Consider the following 17,919-nt stretch of genomic DNA (forward strand, 5'->3'; position numbering starts at 1 on the left):
TTGACGTTGTAAAAAAATAGTATGTAACGTGAGACCTTGCGGTAACTTGTGTACTGCTTTCACAAGCCGTGAGGGATTCAGATTTCCGTTTACTTGCTAACATTACCGTTACAGTTATAGTGTGATGACAGCAATGATCTGCCTCGCGAGCTGTCTTTATTTAGCGGTCCTCCAGTCAGAACAATAATAATAACGTTACTTCCGCTTTTTGCAGTTGGTGTTTGTATCATTACTTAGACATTTTAGTTGTGGGTCACGTTATATTTCCCGATACAAGTAGCTACATTTTTCAAACACGTTTAAACTTTTAATTTGGAATTCCAGACGCCCAAACCGGAAGTTGTTCTTTGATAATTTAGCGAACCTAACGTAACCGTGAACGTACCCGTAGCTTTCTTGGCTAATCTGTTTACATGTTACCCGGCTAGCTCCGAGTTCGTTTGGACAGGGCGGGTTGTGTCGTTAAATCCTGAAGACAGCGAGCAGCTGGACAAAACGGCCAACTGCGCGCACGCGAGTATTTTACATGCGCTCGCGATAATGTCAGTTAGCCACAACGTTATTTGGCTAACGTTACTTCGCTAGGTGAGACCAGCTGAAGTGTATCTTGCAATCAAAATCATGGGCGTATCTGAACGCGCTCGGTGAGGTTGTTACTAACCGATGTGTCTGCCTCGCCCTCCGCAGAGACGGGGACCCTGCTGGCGCGCCTAGCCGAAGGGGAGAGCGACCATGCTGTGCTGGGGCAATGCCTCCTACGGACAGTTGGGCTTAGGTGGGATTGATGAGGAGATCGTGGTCGAGCCACGAAAATGTGAATTCTTTCACGGGAAGAAAGTGTGCGATTTGGGGTGTGGCCACAGACACACAGCCTTCCTGCTGGAGGATGGGACGGTGTACACCTGTGGGTGCAATGACCTGGGGCAGCTGGGGCATGAGAAGTCCAGAAAGAAGCCAGGTTGGTGGACTGTTTGTGTGTGTATATATATGTATATATAAATATTTATAGATGTGTGTGTGTGTGTATAAACACTCTATGAGATCACTAATCACGTTTCTCTTTGTCTTTAACTAGAACAAGTTGTGGCCTTGGATGCACAGATCATACTGGCGGTGTCATGTGGAGAGTCCCATACACTTGCCCTGAATGACAAAGGACAGGTGTTCTCATGGGGTCTGGGCTCAGATGGGCAGTTGGGCCTGCATAACTTTGAAGAATGTGTTCGTGTGCCTAGGTAAATTTAGACACGAATGTTTCATCATCTTTTTTGCTTGTTTTGAGTGACACACTATCTAGTCATGGTGTATTGTGCAATGACATATGTAATTAAATCATCCAAATGTATAAACATGTTTATCTAAATAGCAAAGTCATTTGCATTGTATGGTGAGATTTATTTAAACAAGTGAATTCATAAAAATTAAAAACACAAACAATGCATTTTTCTTTTTAGAAATATCAAGAGTTTGTCAGATGTACAAATTACTCAGGTAGCCTGTGGATATTGGCATTCCCATGCACTTTCAAAAGGTGAGGGTGGTTTGTCCTCACACAAATTTATCCATTCAGCTTATTATGTTTTCCATATTTAGACTGTGTTGTGTTTATTTCTTGTCATAGGGGGCCAAGTCTTCTCCTGGGGACAGAATCGATATGGACAACTTGGGCTGGGAATGAATGGACAGAGCATTTCCACGCCCCAAATAATTCAGTCTCTGCAGGGCATCCCTTTTGCTCAGATATCTGCAGGTGGTGCTCACAGCTTCGCTCTCACTCTCTCAGGAGCGTTGTTTGGTTGGGGGCGCAACAAGTTTGGTCAGCTGGGTCTCAATGACTGCAATGGTGATGACTGCAAATCCTAAACCACTACTATTACTACTACTTGTGAGCATTCAAGCCCTCAAGTCAGACTAACTGTCAGGAGGTCTTTTTCAGATCGTTTTTTCCCAGCCTTGCTGAAGTCCCTTAGATCCCAGAGAGTGATTTACATCTCCTGTGGAGAAGATCACACAGCAGCGCTGACTAAGTTAAGTTATAACATTTTTGGTTATTTAATAGACCAGTGCAGTGTTATGTATGGGAGACCTATTGGTAAACAAGATAGTTTACCAACTGAAACATTCTTCTTCTTTTAAATTCTCCATTGATGTTGGATGAACAGGTTAATGTCCTGTCTGGTTTCAGCAGGGGGCTGACTGCGTAACTTGCTGACCTTGTCTCCTGCCTTAAGACTGTTTCCTGATTAATAAACAACCAGCCACAAGTCACTGACACGATTGCATCCTACAAGCTTTCTCAGTCTCTCCAAACACTGTAATATTGTCCTGACTGAACATTTTGTCCTCGTCGTACTCCTGTTCTTGGGAGGAACCAAAACAACTTGTTTATTGATTTTACAGGAAGGAGGTGTGTTCACATTTGGAGCAGGAGGATACGGACAACTTGGACATAACTCTTTAAACCATGAGATCAACCCTAGGAAAGTGTTTGAGCTCATGGGAAATGTAGTCACCCAGATTTCATGTGGAAGGTACAATTTATGATTTAAACATGGAACTTGTATACTTGTGTGTCTCGCACATGCAATGCACATACTGTAATATTGAGTAATTAGTGAACAGAAGAAAGGGTATACATTTATTTTATTGAAACAGAACGTGAAAGAATAAACATTTTCCAAATCCCTGTGCCATTCAAAAGGCAGCACACACTGGCTTTCACACCCTCCTGTGGGAAGATGGACTCATTTGGGCTTGCTGGTAACGGGCAGCTTGGTACTCTCTCCACTTGCAACAGAAAAAGCCCCGCACCTGTCAAAGGCCCCTGGGCAGCCTCCAAAGATAAAGGTGAGACGCTGTGAACAATGCTGCAGAACCACACAGCAACTGTGACACAATTCAGCTTTAATTCAATTCATATACCACAAATATGACATTTTACTTGTACTTAACTGTATATACTAGCTAACTAGCTTATAAAGCTCTTATGACATTATTGTTTTTAAAGGTTATTCCTGATTTGATTCACAAGATCACTTTGTCATTCATTCATTTCGTGAAACGTTGTGTTGAGGCAGATCATGAATTGTATTATCAGCCCATGCCTGTAAAGGTTTTACCGAGTGAGACACACGGCACTGAGCCATATCGACTGGACAACTAAAACAATGATTCCAAGGCTGCTCAAGGCTTCAGGGTTGGTTGTTGATTCTTAGTAGAATCTGTAGCTGTAACAACACATTTTAAATCACGTTACTATCACAAGTATGAAGGATGAGACCTTGTACTTTTTATCTCTCTCTTTCATTTATTTTTGTGTGTGTGTGTGTGTGTATATACACATATTTGTCATGCCAGTCTACTCATCTATTCATACTTTTTTTGCTGCCATTACGTAACATTACAGACTCTGACCCGTGCTGTTATGTCAAGAGAATTTACGCCGGAGGAGACCAGAGCTTTGCTCATTATTGCACTACCAATGTAAGTTGTCATAAATAAAAGGGATTCTCAGAGATTCAGGTTTCTCAGAGATGCAAACAAATCTTTTGGATAAATTGCAGGAATTGTGTCTTAACATATGATAAAAGTACTTTTACTTTTTTTTTTTAAACAACCGTACTAGAAAATATTCAAATAAACATGTTGATCTTGTTTTTTAATCATGTAGCCTTAAAGTAGTGTAAAAAGGAGTTTCTCCATTTAATTTATTTAGAGTGGATAAAAGCACTTCTATTTTGTTATAAATATTAAAGACAAAATTGAATGCATACTACTTAACTTAACTTTGTTTCAGTTTATTTAAGTTCATACTTTTCATTGAATTCTTTTTTATTAACTTTTACCCTCTTTTTTTGTATAAACCCCAGAACATGGATGATGTGAGGAGACAAGATCCCCACGGAAAGATTTGCACCTTGACCGAGGATATCATACACAAGTGGTGTAACTACTTCCCAGGAAGACTCCCACTAGAGATCTCCAAGTAAAGTCCTCTCCTCACAACAACCATGTTTGCTCTTATTGTTACATTAAGTTCATTGTCGATGTATTTTTTTACAAGTTGTCACGATTCTGTAAGTTCTTTCTGGAGATTTTCTTGTGAAAAGTCGTCTCACTATTTACTTGTCTTTTATGATTCCTTTAGTGAGATTGACCTCGTGTTCTCCTCAGCAAGCTGCCTCAATGGATCTTTTCTGTCAACCAGGTAATCCTTTCCAAGACCAAGTGTGTTTTCTAGTCAGGTCTGAAAGTCTTAATTACTATCAAATCCAATGCTTTTTTTCTAAACTTGTTTGATTCTTCTTATTCAGATACTATTCATAACTGATGTACTGTATTCCAAAAATTAAAAAAATAAAACCTTTCCTTATGTTAGCAACTTGGAAGTATCAGACCTACTTCCAGGCTGGGCTGTGCTCATTTTATTGATTCTTTTTTTTTTTTTTTAACCCCCATTGTGGTTTATTGTTTTTTCACCAGTTTATATCCATATCATGTTTTATCTAAACTTGTCCGTTAAATCTTTTGAAGGTTGTATTAGCAACATGGATTTGGCCATTACGAAATAACAGCTAAATCATTTATCGGGCATAATTTTCCTGATAAGGCATTGTTGGAGAAATCTTGCTCGACACTGGGTTGTAAAATCATTCAATCAGGACGTGTATTCTTTAAAGAAAGAACAGAGTCAGGATTACAACATGATGGACAAAATACATGATAATAAACAATCAACAGAAGCCCTCATGGCGTCTTTGGCCTTATCGGGAACTTTCCTCCCTCTCACCCCGTAGATTGGCTTGCATCGGCCATGGTCAAAAGACAACAAGGTTTTGTATGTTCCTTCTCCAGAGGCATACAGATACTACCGGTCTCATGACTACCAAGATAGTTTGCAAACTATGTCAGCGTTCATATGCAAGTTAACAAGCCTTTACAACAGTATATATGATTAATAAACACAACATATGCTTCTGAATATAACAGTAAATCAATATAAAATAAAGCTCAAATATGTTTTTCCTCTAACATGAGTATTTTCTGATAATTCAATAAATACATCACATGAAATCTCCACGTTGTAGAGGTCATTTTTGTATACTCCTGTAGAAATTTAGTAACTTGAAAAGTATTTTCTCATTTTATAAAGAACTTGAGTGCAAAATATACATATGGGTCTCAAGTGAAATTATAAGAGGAAAAATAATTCCCAGTATAAATGGCTTGTTAATCGCATTGAGTGGTTAAAGCAAACTTCGAATTTTTTTTCCCCACAACATTAGTCGACATGTGCATGTCCATAATGATTTAGATGTCAAGATATATCGATAAGTAATATCATGATACGATTTTATTTAAACATGATAATGATAGTCAGCTGGTGTGTTTTGACTTTGTGCTTTCCAGTTTACTGAGTTACTAGGTATTAAGTACACAATCGAATGCAGTACAATCATTCTGCTATTAATTAATTTATATTTATAATATATATTTATATTATATATATTCTTAATTTGCATTGTTGATTCAGTTCTATGGATTGACGTCCTGTATGATGATATTATGTTTCTAATATTCAGTCTCTTGTAAGTAAGGAGGAGTATTTGACATTTAACTTTGGGTAATGATGCCGATACCAATGGGTCTGCTTCTCTTCCACAGTCATCCAGATCACTACAGTACCAGCAGCAAATGTTCTGGGGTGGATATGAACGCAGCTTGCCTCCTGTTGCACAAAGTGGTCCAACAAGATCACCACGAGCTCGCTCAGCAGGTCAGTGGTCTGAAAACCAAAAATATCCTGTTGCTGCTGCGACGACGTCGCTGTTTTTCAAGTTGTTCATTACATATAATTGTACTAATATTTGACAGTAATGATACTCGCTGTAGATGTACATAACCATTGCCCAAACCATTAAAAAAATGTATTGGATTTCTCGCACACTTTTCAACAGCTTGCATGATCTTTTCACTACTTCTATCATTTTGTTTGGGTGCTTGTATTTAGTTTACATAAGGTTTATATATATATATATATATATATATATATATATATATATATATATATATATATATATCTCAGTAGGGGTCCCTTTATTATTTATTTATTATTTGTAAGTGACAATTGCAGATGTAGAGTCCCATGTGCTGTAAATGAGTGTATATTTTTAGCCCTCTTTTCTCAACATTCTGTAATAACTCTGGAATGCTTTTACCATGAGGATTTACAACATCATTGAGCGTCATTCCCTTTATTACATCCTGGGCAGAGGTCAACAGTGAAGAGCTATATTACTCTGGCTCCCATACTTAGAAAGTGTTACTTTCATAATAAAAGACAACTGAATAAGACTTTATTGTCTTCTCACACAAGCGTTTGCCCAGTCTGTTGTAACATAATAGCATGATACAGTTTAAGAAACTTGGTTCCACTATTCTTCTCCCTACAGCCTCCCTGATATCCGTCTTCAATCAATCATTCTAACTGAGATTTAACCGACTCGTCCATTAGTACCCTTCGTCCCCCGAGTATGTCATCGTTGCACGCCTTAACAGTGTTTGATAAATAGTGTTTATGAATTGAGCTTAGAGTCAGGGCATTTTTCTTTTTATTGTTTTAAAATCAGCTTATTAACAGACTTCCTCATCTCCAAAACCAGTTTCTAATCGGACTCTGCACAAAAAGCAGCGCACAGAAAAAGAAGCCTTGGCCTGGATTTCTGACTACACTTGAACACCAGCAAATTAGCCCCTTGCCCCGAGAGGCAGATAGCTGATGGGTTCCAACACTGCATTAATCATAACATACCGATATACTTTCATCTGTCTCCCTCAGATTGCTGCCAGTCTAGAGAAGAACCTAATTCCCAGACTAAGCAACTCTCCTCCAGACATTGAAGCCCTGAGACTCTACCTCACTCTTCCAGAATGCGCTCTCTTCAGGGACCGAAATAATTACGTGACCATCGCGATCCCATTTGCCAAATCCCTCCTCAGTCTGAAAGAGACTCCACTGAAGGTGCTAGGTAGGATGAAGAATGTATTTTTTCTTTGTGTGCTTCATGCCACAGACGATCCAACAACTTCTGTTTGTCATTTACTTTTTCCTTACAACATGTTTGGTCTTGTATTTGCATCAGGAAACTGGTGGTCTACATTTGAGTCCCCAGTCTTCCAGCGGCTGGTTGAGTTGTACAAGGAAGTGGTGGTGTATCTGCTGCAGATGCACAAGATGGGTATTCCTTCAGTAGAGCAGAGGATTTTCACTTGTTTCCTCGACACGTCCCTCCGACTCCTGGAGCTCCTGCACACGGTGAGAAATGACCACAGAAAAAACACACACATAGATCAGTGTCACTACCGCAGTCGCGGTGACATCCGTCAGTACCCGGAGGAACTGATGATTACAAAAGTATTGTTTGGTCTGTGGTTTCAGGTGAGTGAGAGGGCAGGACACATCATTCAGTATGATAAGTTCTACATCCATGAGTTAGACAACCTGATAGACATCAGAAATGACTACGTCACATGGATTCAGAGGCAGATGTACCCATTGGTGAGCCTACTGCTGATGTCACTTAATTACATTAATATGTTCAGCCATTTGTATAAACCATTTGCTCCTGCCTCTGTATCCTCAGGGTCACGATGGTGTGGTGACTCTGTGCAGGTATCCCTTTGTGTTTGATGCACAAGCGAAGACCACACTGCTTCAGACTGATGCTGTCATACAGATGCAGGTAATACTTTCAAAGGATTTGACACATGCCAACTGCAATCATTTCAATCATGCATCATCCCCTTGTTATATTGACAGATGGCAGTGGACCAGGCACAGATGCAAAACTTCAGTTCCATGTTCCTGCCAGCGGTTGAATCCGTCAACCCGTGCCTCATTCTGATTGTGCGGAGAGAAAATATTGTTGGAGACACCATGGAAGCCCTCAGGAAGTCCAAAAATGTTGACTACAAGAAACCACTCAAGGTAAAAGCTGCTATATTTAAGATGTTCCATTGACCGTGGAGCAGAAGAGTGCGTGAAAGATGTTGCTCATAGTGATGGTTTTGGTGTTTTGGTTTGGTATGATGGCAACAGACTACTGTTTTCAGCAAAAGAATCCAGCTCAAAAAATCCACTGTACCCTGCCCAGCGCTAGCTAGCAAACAGAGACATTTAGCGACTAGCTGGTGAACAAAGTGGAGCATTTAGCCAGAAGAAGGTGCAGACCCAAGCTGAGCTAAACAAAGAGTAATTATCATTCTACCATTCTTCAGGTAGACACAAAGCTGACTCGTGCTGAAGGGGATTTCTTTTTTTGATTTTATGATTTTAAACAACTTGCCTAATTTAAGGCATTTTTAATAAAGTAATGCATTGTCTGACATCGATAGTTGGATGAGTTCTTAAAACATTAGCATACTGTAAAAGGGTTCCGCTTGTAAAATACATGCAGTGTATTTACAACACTGTGTTGCCATTTCCATCGAGGCATAAAAGGTGCTGCTGTTGCTCTAACGTTTGGTGAACTCATGCAGGTGATCTTCGTGGGTGAAGAGGCGGTCGATGCAGGAGGAGTGAGAAAGGAGTTCTTCCTCCTGATCATGAAAGAGCTGCTGGATCCAAAATACGGAATGTTTCGTTATTACGAGGAGTCCAGGCTCATCTGGTTTTCAAACAAGGTACTTCCTATTTAATTAACCTTTGTAGGCGCCGAATTATCCCAAGCTATATTCAAGTGCATCTAAGTGCAAAACAAATAGAGGGAGTATTGGCATACATGGGCATACACTTTTTTATAGGTACCTATTTAATTGTTTTACCTTTGTATATAAATGAATGTATAAGACACATTGAGTATGCCCTCTAATGAAAGGTCTGATGATCCTTTACAGACCTTTGAGGACATTGACTTGTTCAACCTCATCGGGGTAATCTGTGGTCTGGCCATCTACAATCTCACGATAGTGGAGCTCAACTTCCCTCTGGCTCTTTATAAGAAGCTTCTGAAAAAGAACCCGACACTAGATGACCTGAAAGAGATAATGCCAGATGTGGGAAGGTCAGATCAAGGAACAGTCATCTGAGGTTCCCATTTAACATGTTTATGAATGTCAGTTTACTATGGTAATTTATAAACTGCATCCAATGTTGCAATTGTATTACCACACAGAGTGTTGATTGAAAAAGTTCAATCTCTTCTCATACTTGAATACTGGAAAACATGTATACTTCTGTCTCCTCATAAACCAGGAGTCTGCAGCAGTTACTGGACTACACAGAAGACGACCTCGAGGAGGCCTTCTGCTTGAACTTCACAGTAAGAGGCTTGACAAATGGCAGTCTCTGTGGTGCACAGTGGAGTGGAAAATACATCGTTCCAAACACTGCCTCCATTTCCAGATCACGGAGGAGAACTATGGCGCCACAGAGGTCTTGGAGCTGGTGCGGAACGGCGAAGACATCAGTGTCAACAAATCAAACAGGTACAATTGTCTTGATTGTCAGAAATAGAATCACGAAGTTATAGCTATTTTTTTATTTCTTATAATTTAAAGAATTAATTAAGAAGTATTATATGGCCTGCATGACCATTAACATGCGCTGTGATTGGTCAGTGAAGCTAGCATCAAACCTAGAATCTCAGGACTTACTGATGACCCCTTTCCCACAGCGGGTTATGTGCATCTGGTGAGTGAAATGCTGATTATGTTACTGTTTTTAACATTTGCAGTCGTATTTAGTCATAAAGTGCTGCACTGGCTGCTGGTGGCTCTTCTTCTGAGAGGCACTGCGTAATTGTGCTCGGCGAGGCAAGGATGTCCGCTGGTGCCGCTTCCGTGGGTCGGTACACGCACCGGGCGCAACATTCAACATTACTAATTAACAACATTCCAGCATTTCATAACCTTCTTTTGAGTATAGTTGACACGTGTCTTTTTCTGTATGCATTACTTTTTACAGCCCTCTTTTTGTCCCCTATGTGCGGGGCGCGTGTACCAACCCACGGTTGCTCACAGCATCTCTTTTTATATTTTTCTCGTCATTTGGAGCGGCTCCGCAGGTGGTCCCCACGCCCCATCTGCCGTGTGGCGGAGTTGGTGGTGGACTGTATGAACGCGCCGTGTATTGAGTGGGTCGGTCTGTGACAGTAACTCCCGGGACACTTGTTTCCCCCAGTCCGCCCGTGATGTGGACTATACGGCATTCACAGAAGGCCTACGTCTGAAACACCACTGGAAAAAGGATAACGTGGCTCTCTCCAAACATAACAAAATCCACCAACTACCTTTACAGCCCACCAATTAAGATGTTGTTTGATTTAAAGACTGAAAACACACTTTTTTCCAGAATCAATCTTCTTCAGTGTTTTGCATTACATTTAGAAATGTGGTCGTATTGTTGTCACTCAACTGAACATGTAACATGTTCAAAATTACTTTATTTTTTATTTTTATGTGAATTTCTTTTTTCTTCCTGTAGGCAAGACTTTGTCTGTGCATACGTAGACTATGTTTTCAACACATCCGTGGCCCCGCTGTTTGAGTGCTTCTACGCAGGCTTCCACAAGGTGTGCGGTGGAAAAGTTCTCGAGCTGTTCCAGCCAAATGAACTGCAAGCCATGGTCATCGGCAACACCAACTACGACTGGACAGAGCTCGAAAAGGTCTCGCTTCTATTATCATGTCTCATTTTGTACGAAACCAGCATTACTGAAGATAATTACAAAATTAAGCCTTCTCTCTCACCTGTGTAAATGGTATTTTCTAATCTTTGAAAAACCCTGAATCTAGAAGTATAAACAGATGTTTAGTATCCCAAAACGTGTCATTTGCTGAGTAATTTTAAATAGTTGAAATATCTTGTTTCTTACCCTTCAGAGTACTGAGTACAAAGGAGAGTACTGGGCAGACCATCCCACCATCAGGCTCTTCTGGGAGGTGTTCCACCATCTTCCTTTAGAGAAGAAAAAGCAATTTCTCCGTAAGTGCTGACCCACCATGTGTAGAAAATATCACTGAAGCTGCCGTTTTGGCAACCTGAATGTACTTGTATGTTTTGTTGGAAACTAATCCGCCTGAATTCAGTAGTCTTGCACTTTGAAATACAGCTATGAATGTGAAACAATGTTGCAATCTTGCCTCAACAGTGTTCCTCACAGGAAGTGACCGCATACCCATTTTGGGCATGAAAAGCCTGAAGCTGGTGATCCAGCCCACCAGCGGAGGGGAGCAATACTTACCTGTGGCCCACACCTGCTTCAACCTGCTGGACCTACCCAAGTACAGGAGTTTGGAACCACTCCGTGAGAAGCTTCTACAAGCTATAGATTACAATCAAGGCTTTAATCTTGCCTGATAGTACACAGAAATGCCTAGAACTTCATGTCCAGACTGTTGACAGTATCCACATTCTCAAATAGTTTGTTTTTGCAGCCTGAATTCTGCTGTAAGAATTGGACACTGGGTGGAAAGAGGAGGCCACATGGCACTAAAACTGATTAAAAGTTGGATGTCTAGACTTTCACAGGTAATCTTGACTTTAATTTCCCAGCTTTTTGTCCCCATGCCATCACAGTATTTGATGCTACATTACAAATTGATTTGCATTTGATATTGCTCTTGTAGGTATGTTCTTGTTAGGATGTGACGAGTACGATGAAGCAAACTACTGGTCCATAGAGTACAGGGTATGCATACAGCAACATTAGCACCTGTAAAATATGATGCAATGCAGTAGCACTACCTTTCTGAAGCTTTTAATGTAACGTAATAGTGAGATGCTTCCGTGATGTCTACTCTGGTGTAAAAATACACCGTGGCCTAAAAATCAAAAGATTTTAAATCGACACCTCTGACCAGGTCTCAACAAAAATGTAACATTTTAAGCTCCCCTGTGGTGGTAGATGCTGCATGGCTACTGCAGTAAATCTTATGAAATTTTACAGGAGATTATGATGTTGTGTCCATCCCCGGTTTATTAAAATGGTTGAGTCCAGACAATGTACACCAACTTCCTTTATGTTTGACATAAGTTCTGTTGTGACGTTTGATTGAGAGCAGTGCAAAGCGCTTGCTTTTAGATCCTGAGAGGATTTTCTTGGCTGTCAGCCTTAACAATCCACAAATAAAAACAAAGTACAGCCACAGAAATAAATGTGAGTTACTTTGGGGATGAAATACTGTCTTCTTGTTTAATTTTCTTTTTTTAAGTGTAGTCTCCTGGATTACAGGGTTATTGCAACATTGTGCCTTTGGAAATTATGGTGAAATGTTAATGAACATGATCAATGGTATTCAAGTATTTCCAGTGTTTTATTAAATGACAGGTCAAGGACTAAAAGTAGTCCAGTTTAGTGCTGAAGGATATGTTCATTTATCAAAAACTTAACAGATTCATATCAAGACGATTCAGTTCAAGGTGACATTTTAATGAGAAATGATATGCACACATTTGCAGTATATGGCCAAGAAGTAGGCAGATATGGCTGTCTGCATTGTCCTGTTTGTACAGACAGAGCTTGTGTTAAATTAAGTTTTAAGTTTTAATGGGGCAACTCGTGGTGGACCAGTTTATAGTGGGAACCACAGGAAGGACAGCGCTGGGCATCTCCCTCGTGGAGCCAGAACCACACAATAGCTGTGTTGTCTTCCTCACCTGCAGAGAATTATATCACGGATCACCTGGTTTGTAATGTACCCATTGCAGTCACACAGATCACTGGACTTTGTCTGTAAATGTGCATCACTTACAAATACAGCCCACCAGTCTCTTGGTTCCAATGGATGGCACAATGTGAGGCTCCAGCTTTGTGCCAGCATACTGCCTGGGCTTTAGCATACTGTAGGGATCCTGTGTTGTGAATTTAAAAGACAATTAGCACATGTAAAATGAGAATTAAACACAGTATACTGCGTTAAGTGGCCCACCTTTCCCAGTTTAAGGGCCTGCAGAGCGCGTCGCTCTAATCCAGTCGCCTGTTCATCATCTGTTGGTATTCCTGACAAACACAAAATATATATGGGCCGGATTAGCTTTAAAATACATGATTTGGTCAGGTTGAGCTGTGTGCACATCACAGCTGGCCTGTACGTCTAACGTTACTTGAACTTGGTAAAAGTGCACGTCGGCACTCGCACGCCACCCACACCATCCTGCTGCTGTCCTCTATCGGGGGACTGGCATCGGACCAACAGGCGCGTGCCAGAAAGGGCGGGTCCATCAAAGGCCTTTCCTCGAGTCAAAAGTCCAAATGACCTTCATTGTTTGATTCAGACGTAGTAGTCACATTAAGGCGAAGGCGCAGCAGCACATGACCATAAAAAAAAAATTATTTCATGACGTGTCAAAGGTCAATGTTATTTTCTTTTCCATATAATAAAACACCAGCGAGCTTGAAGTCCCCATGCAGATATCCGTCTCCATGTCAGTAATAAGCACTACCTTTGCCTGTGGCCATGGCGCGGTGGAGCGGCCGAGCCACCGCATTGCTCCTCAGTTGTGTTGTTGTTGTCCAGACTCGAAGAAGTACACGTCCCGCCATTCTTGACGCGCAGCAGGTAGTCTGACCTGAAGCCACTCGGTTTGGACTGAAATGACCCCAGCGACAACTGTCTGAGTGACAGCTCGTCCAAACGAATAGGAGCAGCAGTATGGCTGTGCTATCCAATGAAATTTACCCTCAGATAAGCCCAGCTCCTCTAACTGGGACTGGCCAATCGTAGCTCAGCATCGGCCTGAGCAGTGGAAGTTATCAAGAAGGAGAGAAGTTTGAAGTTTAAGGTCATTTAAATGTCTTCAATGGCCAGTGAAATTGACAACCGTTTTGAGAAACCAGATTGTTGATATGCACTATGACGAAGAACAGCAAGGAGAGAGGGAGGAAAGACAGTATGTTGTGCAAGAGTTTGAAGGAGAGCTCCCAAAGAAAGTGATTGTGCTTGATCTGTTGGGAGTGTGTGTCATAAAGCAACACCTGTCAAAAGTTTGGCCATACAGCCAAACATGTAAAGGCGAAAGACAACGTGCCAGATGTTGAGAAGCTCGATAGGTATACGCTGCAATCAGAGATAACCAGAATGGTGTCGCTGTGCTAATCACAGTGCGACTGGATGCAAAGCGATGAAATAAAGCAGAAGTCAGACTTCAATCACATTTGTAGAGGCAGTGAAGAAGGTGAGTCAGAGAGGAAGAGGCCAACTATAGGACAGAATCGGCAAATTAGGGGAAATAATTGTTGAGTTAAAGAAGTCATTTTCACAGCAGGCAAAACAGAGATAATGCCAATAATCGTCATCCATTGCATCTAGGGTTGAAAGGAGGTTTTTGTGCTGGGTGATAGTGTGTTATGTGAGGATTTTTCATGCACAATTTGGGGAGGAGAAAGGACAGATGCAAACAGGTTTTATTGAAAAAATTTGGGAAGTGGGACCATCACCAAACGGATGATTGTAGAAAGCCTGGCACATGGAAAGCTGGGGGAAACTATCACTTCATGAGAGTGGACTGAGGTAAGGAGATAAGGTATGGACCCATGGACCCCGTTATGTCTCTGGAAACAGAGGTCGGGAAAGCACAACTCAACAAAGAATCTGTTTTGTTTTAGAAAACAGCCTAAAGATGATTTGGAAGGAAGGTTTGATGTTTCAATTAATATGATAGGAAAAAACAGGTAACATATCATTGGATTTAATACTTTATAATTGTATTAAAGTCAGAACAGGGCCCCTATCAGAGGATATAAGGTACATTGACTCATAAGAGCATCATTAGCCAAATACTCCATGGATTATGGATTATTAAGATATAGGTAGGATTGGATGTCATTGTTGGCTGATAATGAAACGGTATTGTAGAAAAGGGGAAGAAACGAAAATCATATTATGGGAGATATGATCATATTTGTGGAGATTTTGAGTTTTCAATCAAAATAAAAAACGGTAATGTTATCTAAGAGAGGGGTTGATGCAGATAAAGATGTATGCACCAAGCATCTTTCCATCGTTTCCATTCATAGCTGGAAGAATTATTATGGACATATTTTTGTTAATTGAACAGGAAAAACCAAGAGAAAAGTGTTTGTTTGTGACTATTCGCCTCTCCATCAAGTTTATTGAATGTTATAAAGAAAAACTGTTAGTTTTCTATATCTGTGCTGTTGCACTGACTGTGATGGTGGTCATTGCTTCTCTCCTCCAGGTGGAGGCGCTGTAGATTTTCTGATGGTTTCTGATTGTTTTCTTGTAAACTCGAATATACAGAAGCAGTGATGAAGGTGCTGCAACATATTCATCCATTGTTGTTGTCTTAGCTGCTTGTTGAACAGCAGAAAGAGTGTAAAAAGACTGGGTCCCACTGTGTTACTCAGGCTGCACTACAGTGACTATTCACAGGCGCGATCCCACTACTGAGCGGCGCGGGGGATTTGACCTGCTCCGTCTCCGACCTGGGTCGGTGCACCCCTCCTTAGACGACCTGGTGGTCCCGGGCTCCCCCAGGAGCACCATATCGACGCCGAACTTAGTGCGGACACCCGATCGGCATAGTGCACTGCAGCTCAGAGCTCCTGAGTTCAAGCGGTCCGCCACCCTCAGCCTCCCAGTGACGTGGATTACAGGCACGCGCCACCGCACCCGGCGGGTAAAGCTTTCATTTGGAGAGGTTTTGCACTTTTACAAACGTGAGGTCGTCAGGGTGATCAAGTGGCATCTCGTTAGGAAAACAAAACCTTCACTGCAATTCTGTTAAGCAATTGTGCAATTGATCTGTAAACATCTTTTTAAAAATAAATAAATAAAGAGATAAATCTTTACTTAACTAAACTAAACTCTCAGACTAAGTTATATGCTCTGACTTCAAGGTTCTTTGCTCTGATCTCAGGTTTATACCCTTTGATCTCAGGCTTAAATCCTTTGGGATAATGTAATCAAATTATAGGAGTTACTTGAGTAAGGTCAATCAATCTTGAGAAGAGCACAAGCAAAATGGACTCACAAAAAAACCCGTCCAGACCCAGGGGCCCGTGGTTTCTTAATCCGTCCATGCTTGTGCATCCTCCACATTTCTAAATTTAGAGATGTGTAGTTGATATGAGTGCAAACAGTTTCTGGCCGCGTTCCACAGATTCGTTAAGAAGCTTTTAAGCGCCAAGAGCTTCTCGGAGCGCTCTTAAGGGCGCTGTGGAAGAAGGATGTGTTTTCCAGAGTCGTTCTTAGCTTAAGAAGATCTTTCACTAAGAAGGAAATGTAAGAGCAGCCTCACCCACTCTTAACAGCAGAATGCACTTAAAAACGCGTCTGGGAAACACCCCTATCTTAGCGCTCCTTCTTAGCCGAACCCTTCTGAAGAGCTTTCTTAAGTTCTAAAGAACGATCGAATCTGGGGAACGCGGCTTCCGTCAGTTACCTGCAGCCGACGATCCTTCAAAGAGACCGCTGCAGCACACCTGCCTAAACCGACTGGCAGATGTGCTGCAGACAGCTGGAACCAGCAGAGGGCGGCACAATGGCTGCAGTGATTTAGCACAGTGATTAAACACAGTGGTTTAACGCTGCAGCCTCCGTGTGGAGTTTTACTGAGGAGAGGAGCAATGGCCACCATCACAGGCAGTGCAGCAGCACAGATACAGAAAGCTAACGGGTTTTGGTGCGTGCATTTTACGCACGCGACACAGCATCAGAAACTTTACTAATGAGGCTCATTTAAATATCATGATGATCCCACCTCCAGACTCCACTGGTGTGTTTGGGGTGATGCGCAGGGCCTTCGACCTCCTAACATGTATTATGACATCCAAAGAGTTCCATTGTGGTCTCATTTGACCGGACTATATTCTCCCAGCATTCCACGTTTGTCTAAATGTTATACAGCAAACTTTAAATGAGCTTCAGCGTGCTTTTTTCTTGAGCAATGAAGTCTTGGTGGTGGGCATTGCATACAGGCCATGAAGGTTGATACATTATTTATGGTTTTCTTTTAAACAATTGGACCTACAATGTCTTTCTGGAGCGATCCACAAGTGGTCCTTGGCTCCGGGACAACTCTTCTGATAATTATTTTCAATCCTTTGAAATTAATCTTATGAGGATCACCTGCTCGTGGTCGATTTATGATAAAATTATGTTCTTTCCACGTCCGGATTATGGCCCAACAGTTCTTACTGTACCATTCAGAAGTTTAGAAAGCTTTCCGAGACCAATGCATCAGCTTGGGTGCAACAATAAGGTTGAATCCAAGAGAAAAAGAGTTCCCACAGAAGCTTTTAGGATTTGAAGACAGTTTGTGTGGAAAAATGGGCTAAAATCTCACCAATGCATCAGGCTAGTTTCTCATACAGGAGGCGTTTTCAACTAACAAAGGCTTTTGTACCAAGTCAGTCGGCGTGTTCAATACTTTTTCCCTGTGTCATTCCATTTTATTACATGTAACCTAATTTCTGAACGTATTTGTTTTTCTTTGTATATATGAATTACTTGGGTTGTTATCAACAGTTGGTGAACATTTCTTGTCAATGGCACTTTTAGAAATATATTTATTAAGAATAATGACATGTTCAATACTTATTTTACCCACTGTATGTATATTAGAGTAATAGATCGTTTGGAAAATGAACCACATGAAGCAAAAATGTACACAGACTTGATAATAGTCATACTTTTTTTTCTAGTATTATCGTTTTATTCTATTGTGTCTGATGAAGACAAATGTTCATGCAAAAGTTTGGATAAAACGTCACCGAACAAAAACACAGCACAGACATCTCTCTGAAGATGATCTTTGATTTAGGATCCTGTTGACAAATGTAAGTCATAATGTCCAGATTACAGCAACTACAAAACATAGTTTGACACTGAAAATACAGCAGGAATTGTACTCTTTGGTAAAGATGAGGAAATCCAGGAGAAATATGAGGAAAACAT

General features: G+C 41.1%; 2 protein-coding genes across 2 annotated transcripts; one reads left to right on the forward strand and one right to left on the reverse strand.

Annotated features, from left to right (window-relative positions):
• On the forward strand, positions 1 to 11,527 carry herc4 (HECT and RLD domain containing E3 ubiquitin protein ligase 4). The gene is made up of 24 exons (XM_068567406.1): positions 1 to 585; positions 688 to 958; positions 1,076 to 1,235; positions 1,455 to 1,531; positions 1,622 to 1,843; positions 1,937 to 2,032; positions 2,405 to 2,531; positions 2,702 to 2,847; positions 3,407 to 3,483; positions 3,870 to 3,985; positions 4,148 to 4,207; positions 5,665 to 5,776; positions 6,839 to 7,028; positions 7,143 to 7,315; positions 7,439 to 7,558; positions 7,644 to 7,742; positions 7,820 to 7,987; positions 8,539 to 8,682; positions 8,896 to 9,062; positions 9,254 to 9,320; positions 9,404 to 9,486; positions 10,484 to 10,667; positions 10,882 to 10,984; positions 11,151 to 11,527. Exons 2-24 carry the CDS (start codon positions 733 to 735, stop codon positions 11,357 to 11,359), a joined length of 3,126 nt encoding a protein of 1,041 aa, XP_068423507.1. The 5' UTR covers positions 1 to 585; positions 688 to 732; the 3' UTR covers positions 11,360 to 11,527.
• A 761-nt stretch (positions 11,528 to 12,288) lies between these two features.
• On the reverse strand, positions 12,289 to 13,607 carry LOC137779534 (cytochrome c oxidase subunit 5B, mitochondrial-like). The gene is made up of 4 exons (XM_068567405.1): positions 13,445 to 13,607; positions 12,931 to 13,001; positions 12,754 to 12,853; positions 12,289 to 12,658 (listed from the first exon to the last, which is right to left on the reverse strand). The coding sequence occupies exons 1-4, from the start codon at positions 13,542 to 13,544 to the stop codon at positions 12,546 to 12,548; spliced, it is 384 nt and encodes a 127-aa protein (XP_068423506.1). The 5' UTR covers positions 13,545 to 13,607; the 3' UTR covers positions 12,289 to 12,545.
• Between the last annotated feature and the right edge of the window lie 4,312 nt (positions 13,608 to 17,919).

This window comes from Clinocottus analis, unplaced genomic scaffold (genome assembly GCF_023055335.1).
Source record: "Clinocottus analis isolate CAN_PGR_092001 unplaced genomic scaffold, fCliAna1.0.p SCAF_8, whole genome shotgun sequence".
Lineage (NCBI taxonomy): Eukaryota > Metazoa > Chordata > Actinopteri > Perciformes > Cottidae > Clinocottus > Clinocottus analis.